Source organism: Capra hircus, chromosome 8 (assembly GCF_001704415.2).
Source record: "Capra hircus breed San Clemente chromosome 8, ASM170441v1, whole genome shotgun sequence".
Lineage (NCBI taxonomy): Eukaryota > Metazoa > Chordata > Mammalia > Artiodactyla > Bovidae > Capra > Capra hircus.
The window spans coordinates 75826637-75841757 of NC_030815.1; the positions used below are offsets into that span (position 1 = coordinate 75826637).

The 15121-nt window shown below is 50.4% G+C and overlaps 2 protein-coding genes across 4 annotated transcripts; one reads left to right on the forward strand and one right to left on the reverse strand.

The window, feature by feature from the left end:
* On the reverse strand, positions 1524-4342 carry SIGMAR1 (sigma non-opioid intracellular receptor 1). The gene is made up of 4 exons (XM_018052395.1): positions 4059-4342; positions 3726-3926; positions 3500-3592; positions 1524-2572 (listed from the first exon to the last, which is right to left on the reverse strand). Exons 1-4 carry the CDS (start codon positions 4207-4209, stop codon positions 2346-2348), a joined length of 672 nt encoding a protein of 223 aa, XP_017907884.1. The 5' UTR covers positions 4210-4342; the 3' UTR covers positions 1524-2345.
* On the forward strand, positions 11219-14585 carry GALT (galactose-1-phosphate uridylyltransferase). 3 transcript variants are annotated; one of them, XM_005684087.3, is made up of 11 exons: positions 11219-11392; positions 11668-11837; positions 12110-12185; positions 12276-12324; positions 12449-12578; positions 12730-12786; positions 12945-13067; positions 13348-13480; positions 13583-13666; positions 13977-14131; positions 14413-14585. In XM_005684087.3, the coding sequence occupies exons 1-11, from the start codon at positions 11368-11370 to the stop codon at positions 14491-14493; spliced, it is 1083 nt and encodes a 360-aa protein (XP_005684144.1). In that variant the 5' UTR covers positions 11219-11367; the 3' UTR covers positions 14494-14585. The 3 variants fall into 3 exon arrangements, with proteins under 3 accessions (XP_005684144.1, XP_013821599.1, XP_005684142.1); XM_013966145.2 differs by having other exon boundaries at positions 11299-11496; XM_005684085.3 differs by having other exon boundaries at positions 11299-11474.

Here is a 15121-nt window from a genome sequence, read left to right on the forward strand (position 1 = left end):
ATGAATGTCAACTTGTGGTAACCATTTCATAATATAGACATTTATCAAATTATTACATTGTATACCCTAAAATTAATAAAACCTTGTGTATCAATTGTATCTCAGTATAGCTGGTTTATAGGCATATAGGTGGTACTTATTTATTTATGGTTGTCCCGTGTGGCTTGTGGGATCTTAGTTTCCTGACCTAGGATTGAACCCAGACCCCAGCAGTGGAAGCCTCAAGTCCTAACCATTGGATTGCTAGGGGATTCCTTAGATGGTATTTAAAGACATGAAATGGTTGCAATCACCTCAGAGCAGTATAGACCTGGGAAGTCAGAGGTTGAGGAAATAAGCAAGATCTAGCAAAGGAGGCAAAGAAGGAAGAGTAGTGTCCTCTGAGCGACATGAGCGTTTTAAGATTGTGTCAAGTTAGTGAGAAGAAATAACCACTGGACGTAGCAGCAGAGATGAGGAGGAGCCTTGGAGCTCAGTCCTATGTGAAAGAAAGAAATGACACAGGGAGTTGGGGCGCCCCTAATAGGTGTGGGCTCTAAGCCTAGAGGCAAAGGCGGGTTTCCTGGTGAGAGAAATTCTGAGGCTTGACCTTGCAACCTGTGATCAAACGGAGAGGCTGCAGCCAGGGCCTGTCATGGCCGACACGGTGGTGGTGGACTCTCAGGAGGCATTCTTGCCTGGGCCTCACATTCATTCTGTGTGACCAGTTTAGACTTTTGATGTTCTCAGTGGTTATATATGTAGTCTTTTGTATTTTTGTTCATTAGAATGTCAAATTTTTAGAATAAGACATTTTTTATAACCATGTTTCTTCCATTTTAAATATATTAGAGTGCGAAGAAGTGAGGCCTGAGCCTTGCTCAACCTCAGAGCAAGGTAGGAGGGTGAGGCAAGTGCAGGGCCCGTGGGAGTGTGCACTTCAGGCACCTCCCTGATCTCATCCTAGTCCCAGCCCTCACTACCTCAGACATCACCAGATAGTGTGCCTGCTGCCCACTCCTGGGAGCCTCCACCGAAGTAAGGGATCCTGGAAAAAGCAGACTGGAGAGGAGGAACTCTTGCTCTGGGTGGAGGTGAACATGCTACCCTGGAAACCTAGTACAAAGCAGATGGAGAATGACGCTGCCTTACAGCTCAAAAGTGGCTGCATACTGCCACCCGGTGATCATTCAGGGTAGGAACCCCAGGACTGTTCCCAGAACAGCACTAGCAGAGCTAAGACCAAGACACCAAGAGGAAGACACACACCTCAGTTAACCTTGAATTTCTTAAACTGTGGCATTCAAACTTGGTGGACAGAAACTTATTAAACATGCTGATCTCAAGGCCTCAACCCAGAACTGATCTCTGGGGATTGGGCACAATAATCCATAGAGTCAATGAGCCTGCGGGTGATTCCTGGGAACACTTAAGTATTGAGTAAAAAGCCGCTGTCATATAAACTGAATCACACAGTGAGGGAGAGACCTTCTTGAGGCCTCCAGGAGTTAGAGGTTTTCCTGCTGCTCAGACACAAAAAGAAATGAAACTGTTCAACAGGTCTTTATTAACAGAGATAGACAGATGGACAAAGAATGTAGCAAGGGCAGTGCCCAGAAGCTGTGATGGGTGTGTGCGCAGAAAAGGCTTTCTCTAGGCCAGCGACAGCCCCTTGGATCTGGGCCCACCTGTCCAGGTACTCGTCCCAGCAGTGGGCCCTGGGCTGAGGCCAGCTTCCCCATCATACCCTGGAGGGAGGTGTGACCTCAGCATTTTCCATTCTCCTGGTTCTCCAAAGGGTAGGGGACAGACCATGAGGGTACTTGCATAGCAGGGGAACAAAAAGGGGTAAGGCATATGGTGAGGATGGGAGATGAAGGGGAAGGGAATCATAGCTGTAGGTGAAGGGAGCCTCCAAAGGCAGTCCCTCTTCTCCCCTATCCCCCCTAAGCAATGGCTGCTGGGCTGCAGGTTCAGACCCAGGCAGTTTGAAAGAGCCACCCCTATCCCTAACTCCAGAGCTCTGACTAGGGGCAGAGAGGTTCTGGAGAGGCCTGAGTTAGTGAGTCGAGCTTGTGGGATGTGTGTTGGAACATGCCTGGCTTCCTTGGTACACGTGGGGCTCCCTCTCTGGATGGGTGTGAATGCTGCCATACACACAGGATTCAGTATCTGAATGTGTGTCTCATGTGTTCCCATGACTCTCTATGTTTGGTTGTATAAGCATGTATGTCGCTGCTCATACATCAGGAACTCAGTATGTGCATGTGGTATGTTCCTGTCTGTTCACATGGGCTCCAGCAAGTGGATGTGTGCGGGCCCGCCCGCTTCTGTCCATCCACAGGTCCTCCTTCAGGCCTGGCTGGTCAGGCGTCCTGGCCGAAGAGGTAGGTGGTGAGTTCCAGTCGGAGGCCCCGGGCATAGGCTCGAAGAGTGTAGAAGAGGGTGAGGAAGTCCTGGGTGCTGAAGACAGTGTCAGCCAGTGCGAAGCCCAGGGTTGAGGGGATGACACCCCGGCCATACTCCACCATCCATGTGTTTGGCCCCCACTCCACAGCCGTTGCCTCACCAGGCCCGTGCACCACTGTCTCCCCTGGGGGGACAGGGAGCAACCACCTGAGGATCCGGGCCCTGCCCTCCCCTTCCATGGCCACCCCCACCCCTGGCCTATAGGATCTCTAGGGGTAGGGAATGGACAGGCAACTTCAGGAAAGGAAAAGCTTTACCTCACTGGTTTGGTTGGGTAAGGGGCTAAGGTGGCCACTCCTGAACTTTCCGTTGTGGTATCACCTGGCTCATGTCCTCTCGTGGGGGAAGTCTCACTTGGCCCCGCACCACTGTCTGGGAGCCATGGAAGTCTGCATTCCCAAGCCTCACTCATGTCAAGCAGAAGTTTAGCTAAACTTGGGCTGGGCCTATTAGATAGGGTGAGATGAATATGAAACTTGCTAGGCTTTCTGAGAAATGTAGCTGTTCAATTACAATACCTGCCACACTTGGTGTTTTGTTTTGTTTTTTTTTTTTTGCTGTGCTGTGCAGTATGCAGGATCTTAGTTCCCTGACAAGGGATCTGACCCATGCCCCCCTGCACTGGGAGTGCAGTTGTAACCACTGGACTGTCAGGGAAATCTCATGCCTGCCATGCTTGTAACATTCAACACCAAAGTTACTCAGCAGTCCAAATGCTTCATTATACAAAAAAGGGGAGACAACTGTCTGCCTTGTCTTGGGGCATGACAGCATTTCTGATTACCCAACTGACTCCAGTAACTGCTGGGAATACTGGATGATTAAAAATCAGACATGGTTAACAGGAGGTTATGTTTCCACTTGGACAGGGGAAAAGTCACAGAAACCCTCAACACTGCCTCACCAACCACCTGTGGCTTACCTGGAGGGCAAAGGAACTAGGTGGAGGGCCCCTCAATGCACCCCCTTTTCCATGGCATCGCTCCTTCCCCCAACTACAGGTACCCAAGAATGAAAAGACCCACCTCTCTGACAAAGTCACCCTACCCACCTGGGTAGAAGACCTCACTTTTAGTAGTACCCTCTCTCCACTGGTGGAAGGTGCCTGAGATGATGGTATCGGAGATCTCAGCCCAGTAGCGCCCTGAGGAACAATCAAATGGACACTGAGTACCAGGGTATCCGTAGCATCCTACAGCTTGGCCAAACGGCAGAAAGGAGGGCATGGGCCTTTGTACAGCCCCAGCCTCCCAGTCCGGCCCGCTGCCAGCACTGACCCGAGTGGCCGCTAGAGCCCAGAGCGGTGCCGAAGAGCAGCACGTACTCGGACAGGGAGGCGTGCAGAAGGCACATGGCGCCCATCCAGCCTCCCGCGTTCACGAACACCCACTGCAGGTCCTCGTCGGGCAGCACGTGGCCCGGGTGCAGCCGCCGCAGCTCCACGATCAGCCGAGAGAAGGCCAGCTCGTGGTCCAGCCCTGGCGGGGGTAGAGGAACAAGAGTCAGGGCCAGCACCGGTCCGGAACTGGGAAACGGTGCCCCCGGAACCTCCAGCTCGGTCCGGCCCGCCCCAACCCCGTGGTCCTCCACCCGTTCACCCGCCGGCTCACCCGCGTACTGCCGAGCCAGCTGCGCTATCTCTTCGTGCTGGAAGACGAAGCTCTGAGTGCCCAGCCAGAGCCGGACCACCTGGGCCAGCACAGCCGCGACCGCCAGGAGCAGCGCGGCCCACGCCCACCGCCGGCCCACGGCCCAACACATCCCGGTGGGTGGCCTGGCACAGTGCAGCGCTAGGAGGTGCCGAGGCGGGAGGCTGTGACTCTCACTGCCTCCGAGTCTGCGGCGCGCGGTCCACTACCCGTTCCCCCGCCACCGCCGTGGTACGGCTTGCCCTGGCCAATCGGAACTGCCAGGGCGCCGGGGCACCGCCTCTCGGGTTGAACCATTATCTCTCCGGGAGCGGGGAGCCGGGAGCTCCGAGGGGGCGGGGAGCCGCCGCACGCGTCAGGCGAGGGGGCGGGGCCAAGCCCTCCGAGCTGCCGGCCTTCGGGCCTCTAGGCGGGGTCTCTCCTACTGCCGTCCTACTGCCGTCCTGCTGCCGTCCTACTTGCGGTAGGAGAGGATGGCGGTGAAACGCAGAAGGGACTGGCCCTCCTGCGCTCACTGACTGGTGAAGCAGGTGAACCCGGAAGCAGAGCCTTCCGGGACTTGTGATGGTAAATGCCCGCCTTTGTTAGCACAGATGGTGGGAAGGAGGCTCTTCAACTTGGGAACGTATGCAAGGCTTTTGGAGGCGGTGACACTTGAGCAGTGTCTTTAAGAGAGATGGGAAGGGCATTGCAGTGAGCCAGTGAGACCTTCTCCAAGAGCAAAGGCATGAAGGAGAGACACAGCATGGGGTTTTCCGGGGGCCGACAATTCTTTATTAAGAAGCACAAAATGTGAGAGGAGGGCCTTGTAAACCAACTGAAGGTTATCAGCCGCGGGAGAGTGATAAAGAAAGAGAAGCAGAAGCAGCAGAAAAAAGGCAGCATAGTGCGGTGATAAGAAAGACTGACTGGATTAAAAACCTGGCCTCTGCCACCTACTAGTTGTGTGATCTTGGACAAGTTGTTTAAACTCTTTGTAACTCAATTTTCTCATCTGTAAAATGGGATGAATAAAAGTACATCGTTTATTGTGATGAAGACTAAACCAGTTAATATTTACAAAGCAATTAGAGTCTGGCATGTGGTGTCATGTGCTCAGTTCAGTTCAGTTCAGTTCAGTCGCTCAGTCATGTCTTTTTGCGACCCCATGAATCGCAGCATGCCAGGCCTCCCTATCCATCACTATCTGCCGGAGTTCACTCAGACTCACCTCTATCAAGTCAGCGATGCCATCCAGCCGTCTCATCCTCTGTTATCCCTTTCTCCTCCTGCCCCCAATCCCTCCCAGCATCAGAGTCTTTTCCAATGAGTCAACTCTTCGCATGAGGTGGCCAAAGTACTGGAGTTTCAGCTTTAGCATCATTCCTTCCAAAGAAATCCCAGGGCTGATCTCCTTCAGAATGGACTGGTTGGATCTCCTTGCAGTCCAAGGAACTCAAGAGTCTTCTCCAACACCACAGTTCAAAAGCATCAATTATTTGGCGCTCAGCCTTCTTCACAGTCCAACTCTCACATCCATACATGACCACAGGAAAAACCATAGCCTTGGCTAGATGGACCTTAGTCGGCAAAGTAATGTCTCTGCTTTTGAATATACTATCTAGGTTGGTCATAACTTTTCTTCCAAGGAAGAAGTGTCTTTTAATTTCATGGCTGCAGTCACCATCTGCAGTGATTTTGGAGCCCCCCAAAATAAAGTCTGACACTGTTTCTACTGTTGGCCCATCTATTTCCCATGAAGTGATGGGACCGGATGCCATGATCTTTGTTTTCTGAATGTTGAGCTTTAAGCCAACTTTTTCGCTCTCCTCTTTCACTTTCATCAAGAGGCTTTTTAGTTCCTCTTTACTTTCTGCCATAAGGGTGGTGTCATCTGCATATCTGAGGTTATTGATATTTCTCCCGGCAATCTTGATTCCAGCTTGTGTTTCTTCCAGCCCAGCATTTCTCATGATGTACTCTGCATATAAGTTAAATAAGTAGGGTGACAATATACAGCCTTGATGTACTCGTTTTCCTATTTGGAACCAGTCTGTTGTTCCATGTCCAGTTCTAACTGTTGCTTCCTGACCTGCATACAGGTTTCTCAAGAGGCAGGTCAGGTGGTCTGGTATTCCTATCTCTTTCAGAATTTTCCACAGTTTATTGTGATCCACACAGTCAAAGGCTTTGGCATAGTCAATAAAGCAGAAATAGATGTTTTTCTGGAACTCTCTTGCTTTTTCCATGGTCCAGCGGATGTTGGCAATTTGATCTCTGGTTCCTCTGCCTTTTCTAAAACCAGCTTGAACATCTGGAAGTTCACGGTTCACGTATTGCTGAAGCCTGGCTTGGAGAATTTTGAGCATTACTTTACTAGCATGTGAGATGAGTGCAATTGTGCGGTAGTTTGAGCCTTCTTTGGCATTGCCTTTCTTTGGGATTGGAAAAAAAACTGACCTTTTCCAGTCCTGTAGCCACTGCTGAGTTTTCCAAATTTGCTGGCATATTGAGTGCAGCACTTTCACAGCATCATCTTTCAGGATTTGAAACCGCTCAACTGGAATTCCATCACCTCCACTAGCTTTGTTCATAGTGATGCTTTCTAAGGCCCACTTGACTTCACATTCCAAGACGTCTGGCTCTAGATTAGTGATCACATCATCATGGTTATCTGGGTCATGAAGATCTTTTTTGTACAGTTCTTCTGTGTATTCTTGCCACCTCTTCTTAATATCTTCTGCTTCTGTTAGGTCCATACCATTTCTGTCCTTTATCAAGCCCATCTTTGCATGAAATGTTCCCTTGGTATCTCTAATTTTCTTGAAGAGATCTCTAGTATTTCCCATTCTGTTGTTTTCCTCGATTTCTTTGCATTGATCACTGAAGAAGGCTTTCTTATCTCTTCTTGCTGTTCTTTGGAACTCTGCATTCAGATGCTTATATCTTTCCTTTTCTCCTTTGCTTTTCGCCTCTCTTCTTTTCACAGCTATTTGTAAGGCCTCCCCAGACAGCCATTTTGCTTTTTTGCATTTCTTTTCCATGGGGATGGTCTTGATCCCTGTCTCCTGTACAATGTCACGGACCTCATTCCGTAGTTCATCAGGCACTCTATCTATCAGATCTAGGCCCTTAAATCTATTTCTCACTTCCACTGTATAATCATAAGGGATTTGATTTAGGTCATACCTGAATGGTCTAGCGGTTTTCCCTACTTTCTTCAATTTGTCATGTGCTAGTTATAGAAATAAAACATAAAGGAGAAGAGAATAGGAAAACTGTAGCCTCACCCATGAGAATGATGGAATGAGTGGTCAACACTGTCAAATATAATTGAGTGGTCCTATTAAATGATGGGAAATGGTCACTCAGTTTCTTGGGAGGGACATGTAGCGGAGAGGTTGCTATACATTCACATATCCATTCCTTTTGCTCTTGGGCGGCCAGATTATATTCCAGTCTACTCAGTAGTTAGGTGAGAAGTATAGGCAGAAATGATGCCAGTGAAGTATAGGCAGAAATGATGTATGCCATTTCAAGGTCTGGCTCCTAAAATCTGTAAAATTATTGACACATTCTCTCTTGCCTTTTCTATTATCATAGTTACATACAGTTAAGCAGTTAGTAGAGAATTCTGAATGTTGCATGGGACAGAGCGCTTCCTCTCTCCCTCAGTGGACTATGGTGCTAAGCCACTGAGTTTGCGAGTTGTTTGTTACAGCAACTAAGATTATTTATCCTGATTACTAAACGGCAAAAGACTTGTTACAGTGTACTGTGCAGATAAGAGTAGAGGCTGGGAAGATGGACTTTTTTTTTTTTTTTTTGAGATACTTTTAACTAAGAAGGGAAAGATTTAGAAAGGGATTATTGCAAGACTGAGGGAACATGTTTTTGTATTGGCTCTGGCTTCTGTGACACTCCTGAATTGACCATTCTTTAGTATCCCGAGTAGCAGGGACTAGCCCAAAACTCTGGTCTCTGCCATGCTGTTTTAGGAAGAGTCCTCTGGGACTGTCTAGGTCTGCAGCTCCCCTACCTGGTCTTTCAGAAATCTTCCCCAGCACACACTGTTTTAGAAAAAGAGAAAGGCTAATTATTACAGAGATGCAAATCAAAACCACACTAAAGTATGATCTCACACGGGTCAGAATGGCCATGATCAAATTGTCTATAAATAAATTCAGGACAGGATGTGGAGAAAAGGGAACCTTCCTATCCTGTTGGTGGGAATGTAAACTGGTACAGCCACTATGGGGAACAGTATGGAGGTTCCCTAAAAAATAAAAATAGAGCTACCACATGATCCAGCAATCCCACTCCTTGGCATATATCCAGATAAAATCATAATTCGAAAAGATGCTTGCTGTCTTCTCTGGTGGCGTACTGGATAAGAATCTGCCTGCTAATACAAGGGACACGGGTTCGACCTCTGGTGCAGGAAGATTCTACATGTGGCAGAGCAGCTAAGCCTGTGTGCCGTAACTACTGAGCCCACCTGCTGCAACTATGGAAGCCTGAGAGCCTAGAGCCTATGCCCTGCAACAAGAGAAGCCACCACAATGAGAAGCCCATGCACCAGAACAAAGAGTATCCCCTGCTAACTTCAACTAGAGAAAGCCCACACAACAAAAAGTAGTGAAGACCCAACACAGCCAAAAACAAATAAATAAAATTATATTAAAAAGAGAAAGTATCCTAATGTTCATTGCAACACTCTTTATAATAGCCAAGACATGGAGTCAACCTAAATGTCCATTGACATGGATAAAGAAGATGTGGTACATATACACAATGTAATATCGCTGCTGCTGCTGCTAAGTCATTCAGTCGTGTCCGACTCTGTGTGACCCCATAGACGGCAGCCTACCGGGCTCCGCCATCCCTGGGATTCTCCAGGCAAGAACACTGGAGTGGGTTGTCATTTCCTTCTCCAATGTATCAAAGTGAAAAGTGAAAGAAGTCGCTCAGTCGTGTCCAACTCTTAGCGACCCCATGGATTGCAGCCTACCAGGCTCCTCTGTCCATGGGATTTTCCAGGCAAGAGTACTGGAGTGGGGTGCCATTGCCTTCTCCAACACAATGTAATATTACTCAGCCATAAAAAAAGGATGAAATAATGGCAACATAGATGGACCTAGAGATTATCATACTAAGTGAAGTAAGTCAGACAGAAACCAGTAACCAAAGCACATATTGCTGGGACTTCCCTGGCAGTCCACTGGTTAAGACTTCATGCTTCCCATGCAGGGAATGCAGGTTGGATCTGTGGCCCTGGAACTAAGATCTCACATGCTATGGCAAAAAAAAAAAAAAAAAAAAAAAAAGGCTGAATATTTGGAAACTGCCTGGTAGTCCAGTGGTCTGTGCCTCCACTGCAGGGGGAATGGGTTTGATCCCTGGTCAGAGGATTAAGATCCCGTATGCCATGTGGTGTGACCAAAAATAAATAAAATAAATAGTTTTTTTTTTTTTTTTTTTAAAGCACATAACCCTTCCTGTTTTTCTTCATCCTGAACTCCCCTCTGGGCACACCACTGTGGGGTCAGCTACAGTGGCTGCTGCAGTGGCAATATTTATTGTTAGCAGACAACATGCCCTTTCCACAAAAAGCAGATTTTTTTATCCCTTTCCCTCCCTATTTCACTTTCATGCATTGGAGAAGGAAATGGCAGCCCACTCCAGTATTCTTGCCTGGAGAATCCCAGGGACAGGGGAGCCTGGCGGGCTGCCATCTATGGGGTCGCACAGAGTCGGACATGACTGAAGCACAGCAGCTCCCTATTTCATGGGCAGTCAATGGGATATATAAAGCTCTGGTTTCTCAGCTCCCTGCCCTCTAGTGGTGGGCTTTAGATTTCAGTCTGAGGCCCCTGGGGCAGAGAGAAGGTAAATGACCTAAGACCCAGTTTTTACATCTGAGCTCAGCAAAACACCTGGCTTGACCTGGTGTGGCTTGGGGGAAGGGGCCTTCCTGCTATTGCGCAGCTCCTAGCTCACTAGGTTTCTATCTTAAGGTTCACTGAGGGAGTTCCCTGGTGGCCCAGTGTTTAGGATTCTGGGCTCTCACTGCCATGACTCAGATTCAATCCCTGGTTAGGGAACTGACCATCCTGTGCATGGTGTGCCAAAAAAAAAAAAAAAAAAAAGAAAGGAAGAAAGAAAGGCAAGCTCACTGAAGTCTCAGAGACATTTCAAAGCATCAGGAAGAGCTTGTAAACTTGGGTCCACATCTCAGTTTGGCCACTTATCCTCTGGATGAACTTGAGGTGTCTGTTCTCCACTGCGAAATGGGGAGGAGGTTCAGGCAATATTTAGATGACTCTATAAAGTGCCAGGGGAGGAATTAATTTGATATTTATTCTAGTTTTAGCCAACTGGTTTGATCCAAGGAAAAGTTGGAGAAGGGACAGGACTGTGCAAAGGAAACACTCCTGACCTCACCCAGATGGTCGTTGGAGCTACTGATAGTCCTGTCCTCCCCACAATTTCAGATTTCTTATAGCCTTCTTACCCTGACCACTTCCTGTGCTTTGTGTGTGTCTGTATATATGACACACAGAGAGAATATGGTTAGTTAGCCCCCTTTCCCCAAGTCTGTTTCTGCTGCCTGGTGGGGCTAGCATATGGTTACAGTGAGGTACCCACTACTCTAAGTAGTTCCTGAAGCCAGGGTTTAGGTGAAGCAGATCAAACCCCGCAGCCCCATACCCCATCCCCTTGCTCTTCCTCCACCAGAGTCACTGAACAGGTAAGTGAGGTGATTGTGGATCCAGGGTTATACCCTTACCTATCCTAGAATATCAGCTCTGGGAGGGCTGAGACTATGGCTTGTGCACAAAGGGACATCCTTTTGCGCCACATGGAGCCTAGGTTCCTGGCACGCGGTAGATGCTCAGTAGGTAAATATTTGCTGAATGAATGACCAAATGACTCAATGCAGCAAAGAAGTCTTTTAAGCATCCTGGAGCTGAGGGATCTGTAGTAAGCAGTTTCACAGAGGCTGTTTCAGGGTAGTTAGTGGCTTTGGCCCTAGAGTGGGATCATCAGAGTCGCCCCCTGTAGGGGTAGTCAGTCCTGAGCCCCGCCCCCAGGTGGCAGGGCGGACCCTCGGGCTGTCACGTGCCGGCGGCTGTTCAATCATCGAGGCCGGGGCGGGGCCAGACAGACGAGGCGATGGGGGCGAAGTGAGCAAGCTCCAAGTTCCAGACGCTACCTCCCCCTCGGTGGCCTCCAGTCGCGCCGCGGAGTGTGTCCTGAGCAGCGCCAGCAGGCGTTGGAGGCGGACGCCATGGCCACAACCTTCCGGGCAAGCGGTAACTGCCGGGCGGCCGGGACTCGCTGGGACGCGAAACTGAACCCTCCTCTTCCTTAGGAAGTTGTCGTCCCTGCCCGCAGGTCGGCGCGCCCACCGGTCCAGGCACGCGCGGCGAAGGGATACGCCAGTGTTGGGGCTGCAGGCTAATTGGCGCAGCTCCGGCCTTTAGCTCTTGAGCAGGGTGGGGCCAAGAGGGTGCATCCGAGCTTGGGCCTTCTGCAGGGGAGAAGGGGGCGGAGAGCTTTGTGACTGATCTGGATTCTCTGCCGCCAGAGCATCAGCATATCCGCTACAACCCGCTACAAGATGAGTGGGTGCTGGTGTCAGCGCACCGCATGAAGCGTCCCTGGCAGGGGCAGGTAGAGCCCCCGCTTGCGACGACAGTACCCCGCCATGACCCCCACAACCCTCTCTGTCCGGGGGCCACACGGGCCAATGGAGAGGTCAGTCTTTGGATCCTACATCTGCAGGCTTGGCGGGGAGTGGGAGTAGGGGGAGTAGCTGCATCTCCTTTCCCTTACAGCTCCCCTTCACCTCACAAAGGAATGGACCCTAACCCTTCATCTCACAGGGGGAGTGGATCTCCTTCCGGGTCATATCCCACCAAGTCTTTTTGACCTCAGAGTGGCCTTCCCCACCTACTTATAACCTTGAGACCCACCAGATGACTGGTGGTATAGGCCAGCAAAGGCTTCTAGCCCATCCTTGTCTGTAGGTGAATCCTGACTATGAAGGCACCTTCCTGTTTGACAACGACTTCCCAGCTCTGCAGCCTGATGCCCCTAGTCCAGGTAACCTGGTTCTAGGCGCTGTTGGGGAGCAAAGAGGTTGTACCTTGGTGGGGGACTTCTGCTGCATAGAGTAATACCCCTTTATCTTAGGACCCAGTGATCACCCCCTTTTCCAAGCAGAGGCTGCTCGAGGAGTTTGGTAACAATGAATTTCTACTCTTACACCCTTCAACCTGGGGCCTGGACTGAATACTAGGATTGGGCCCTACCCCCAACGCAGCAAGCCCTATACCTATGTCATCTCTCCTTCCTTCACCACCTAGTAAGGTCATGTGCTTCCACCCCTGGTCGGATGTGACACTGCCACTCATGTCGGTCCCCGAAATCCGAGCTGTCGTTGATGCTTGGGCCTCAGTCACAGAGGAACTGGGTGCCCAGTACCCTTGGGTGCAGGTCTGTGAAGTTGCCCCCTCTACTAGATGGTCAGGGAAGGGGTGGTACAATTTGGTTCTGGGAATTGGCACTTTTATTTCCATGGGCTGTGGTCGTGAGGGGTTGACTTGGTGTCTTTTTGGCTATAAAGCTCCCTACTCCTACCTCTTAGATCTTTGAAAACAAAGGAGCCATGATGGGCTGTTCTAACCCCCATCCCCACTGCCAGGTAAGAGTGTGAGGGGCTTTCATAGATATCTGGGCTGAGTCCAACCCAGCACTGTGGGGTGGGGAACTGGAGTAAGGGAAGGGCCAGAGGAAGTATGCTACTGATGTGGAGGCTCAGGGGGTGAAGGATCTGCCTGCTCTTCTACTGCCCCTTGACAGGTGTGGGCCAGCAGCTTCCTGCCAGATGTTGCCCAGCGTGAGGAGCGATGTCAGCGGGCCTATCAGAGTCAGCATGGAGAGCCCCTGCTCGTGGAGTACGGCCGCCAGGAGCTGCTCAGGAAGGTGGGAGAAAGCCAAATCTTGTGTTCCTAAGAAGCCCCTAGCATCACCCCAAAAGGAGAGGTGTGTGATGGAGAAGGGTAGAAGGGAAGTAGCAGAGAGACTTGCTAGGAGGACACAGCAATAAGCTAAAAGAAAGATAATGAAGGCTTAGACTAGGGTGATAGTGATAGAGGTGGTGAAAAGCCATCAGTTTCTTCATAGGTTTTTTGGTCTTCCCTTACCTATTTGCTGGCCTCCTCACACCCACCTTGATGACATCATTTCCATTGGGTTGGCCTAGGAACGTCTGGTCCTAACTAGTGAGCACTGGTTAGTGCTGGTCCCCTTCTGGGCAGTGTGGCCCTTCCAGACACTACTGCTGCCCCGTCGGCATGTGCGGCGGCTGCCTGAGCTGACTCCCGCTGAGCGTGACGGTGAGTCTCCCAGCTGGGCCCCTGGGGCCAGGTTTTGGCTGGGGATGGCTCTGGTGGGGACAGCATTTGCACCCCAGACTGAGAGTCAGGCTCTGATTCCAGATCTGTCCTCCATCATGAAGAAGCTCTTGACCAAGTATGACAACCTATTTGAGACATCCTTCCCCTACTCCATGGGCTGGCACGGTGAGGCTTCCAGAGCACCCATATCTATCCCCAACGCCATTTCTGGGCTCCTGGGTCCCAGCTTAGTGGACTGAAACTCCCAGCAGGCCTTGGAACACTTGCTGGGGAAGCATTCAGAGCAGATAAGCCGGAACTGAGGGTGGAGATGCGAACTTAGTGAAACTGTCTCCCAGAGCACTTTCCGGTGCCTTGCCTCTCTGGCAGAGAATGCTGGAGGATGTAGTTTTCAGGCACCTGCTACGGTTTGGGGAGCTAGGCTGAAGAACTAAGAAAGGACCTTTCCCAACCATCTCTGCCTTCTTTCTGTCAGGGGCTCCCACAGGATCAGAGGCTGGAGCCAACTGGGACCACTGGCAGCTACATGCTCATTATTACCCTCCACTCTTGCGCTCTGCTACAGTTCGGAAGTTCATGGTTGGCTATGAAATGCTTGCCCAGGCCCAGAGGGACCTCACCCCGGAGCAGGTCAGGATTTGGAACACCCTGGATCCTTGGGTCCCCTTTTCTCTCCTGTTTCCTCAAGGGATCCCAACAATCATGACCCTAAAAACGCCCATAACTTGGGTATTCCTGGGGACTCCAGAGCTGCTCAACTCCTTCATCTCTGGCTATTCCAGCAGCCCTTCTCACCAACCTCCCTGTCCCACACACCCTCCCCAGTGCCTAGTGTCTTCTCGCACTCAGAACTCCATACCCCACTCTGGGCAAACATTACCCTCCCTAATTATCCCCTTTCCCCCTTCCAGGCTGCAGAGAGACTAAGGGCACTTCCTGAGGTTCATTACCGCCTGGGGCAGAAGGACAGGGAGACAGCAGCCATCGCCTGACCACGCTGACCACAGGGCCTTCTGCCTGAGGAACCAGGGCTTAGAATTTGGGCAGATGTGGGATCAATAAAACTATGCTTCTCAAACTTTAATCACATATTCTAATGCCAGAGGAGTGTGAACTCTGATCCCTGGGGGTCTGGGGTTAAAGGCTGAAGGCATAGCTCCAGCCACAACTTTCTTTGTCAGCTTTTTTGCTTACTCAGTCGCTCAGTTGTGTCCGACTCTTTGCGACCCTTTGGACTGTAACCTGCCAGGTTCCTCTGTCCATGGAATTTTCCAAGCAGGAATACTGGAGTGAGTTGCCATTTCCTCCTCCAAGTGGATCTTCCCGACCCAGGGATTGAACCTGTGACTCCAAGAGATGTGCAAAAATTTAAGAGTGCGACCTCCCCACCTCTCCTTCGCCCCAAATCTCTGAACAAAATTAATACTCAATGTCATATGTGGCTTATAGAGTCTTTTACTCCTAGGGTAACAAGGCAGCCCAGTTTAAAATTGTTTTAGAATCCTTTGTTCTTATCTTTGGCTGAGGCTTTGGGAAAACCAGAGCCTCCCTTGCACCATCCCTAGGGTGTCAACTCACCACGCCTGGGACTGAGGGTTTGGTGGGCATCAGGCGAGGAGG

Excerpts from the sequence above, each read along its gene's own strand:
- SIGMAR1 (XM_018052395.1), bottom strand. The coding sequence starts at position 4,209 with ATGTGTTGGGCCGTGGGCCGGCGGTGGGCGTGGGCCGCGCTGCTCCTG. Across the intron at positions 3,927-4,058 it reads GCTGGCTCGGCAGTACGCGG|GGCTGGACCACGAGCTGGCC; the intron begins GTGAGCCGGCGG and ends TACCCCCGCCAG. Across the intron at positions 2,573-3,499 it reads AAGTGAGGTCTTCTACCCAG|GGGAGACAGTGGTGCACGGG; the intron begins GTGGGTAGGGTG and ends CTGTCCCCCCAG.
- GALT (XM_005684087.3), top strand. The coding sequence starts at position 11,368 with ATGGCCACAACCTTCCGGGCAAGCG. Across the intron at positions 12,325-12,448 it reads GAGGCTGCTCGAGGAGTTTG|TAAGGTCATGTGCTTCCACC; the intron begins GTAACAATGAAT and ends TTCACCACCTAG. Across the intron at positions 14,132-14,412 it reads GGGACCTCACCCCGGAGCAG|GCTGCAGAGAGACTAAGGGC; the intron begins GTCAGGATTTGG and ends TCCCCCTTCCAG.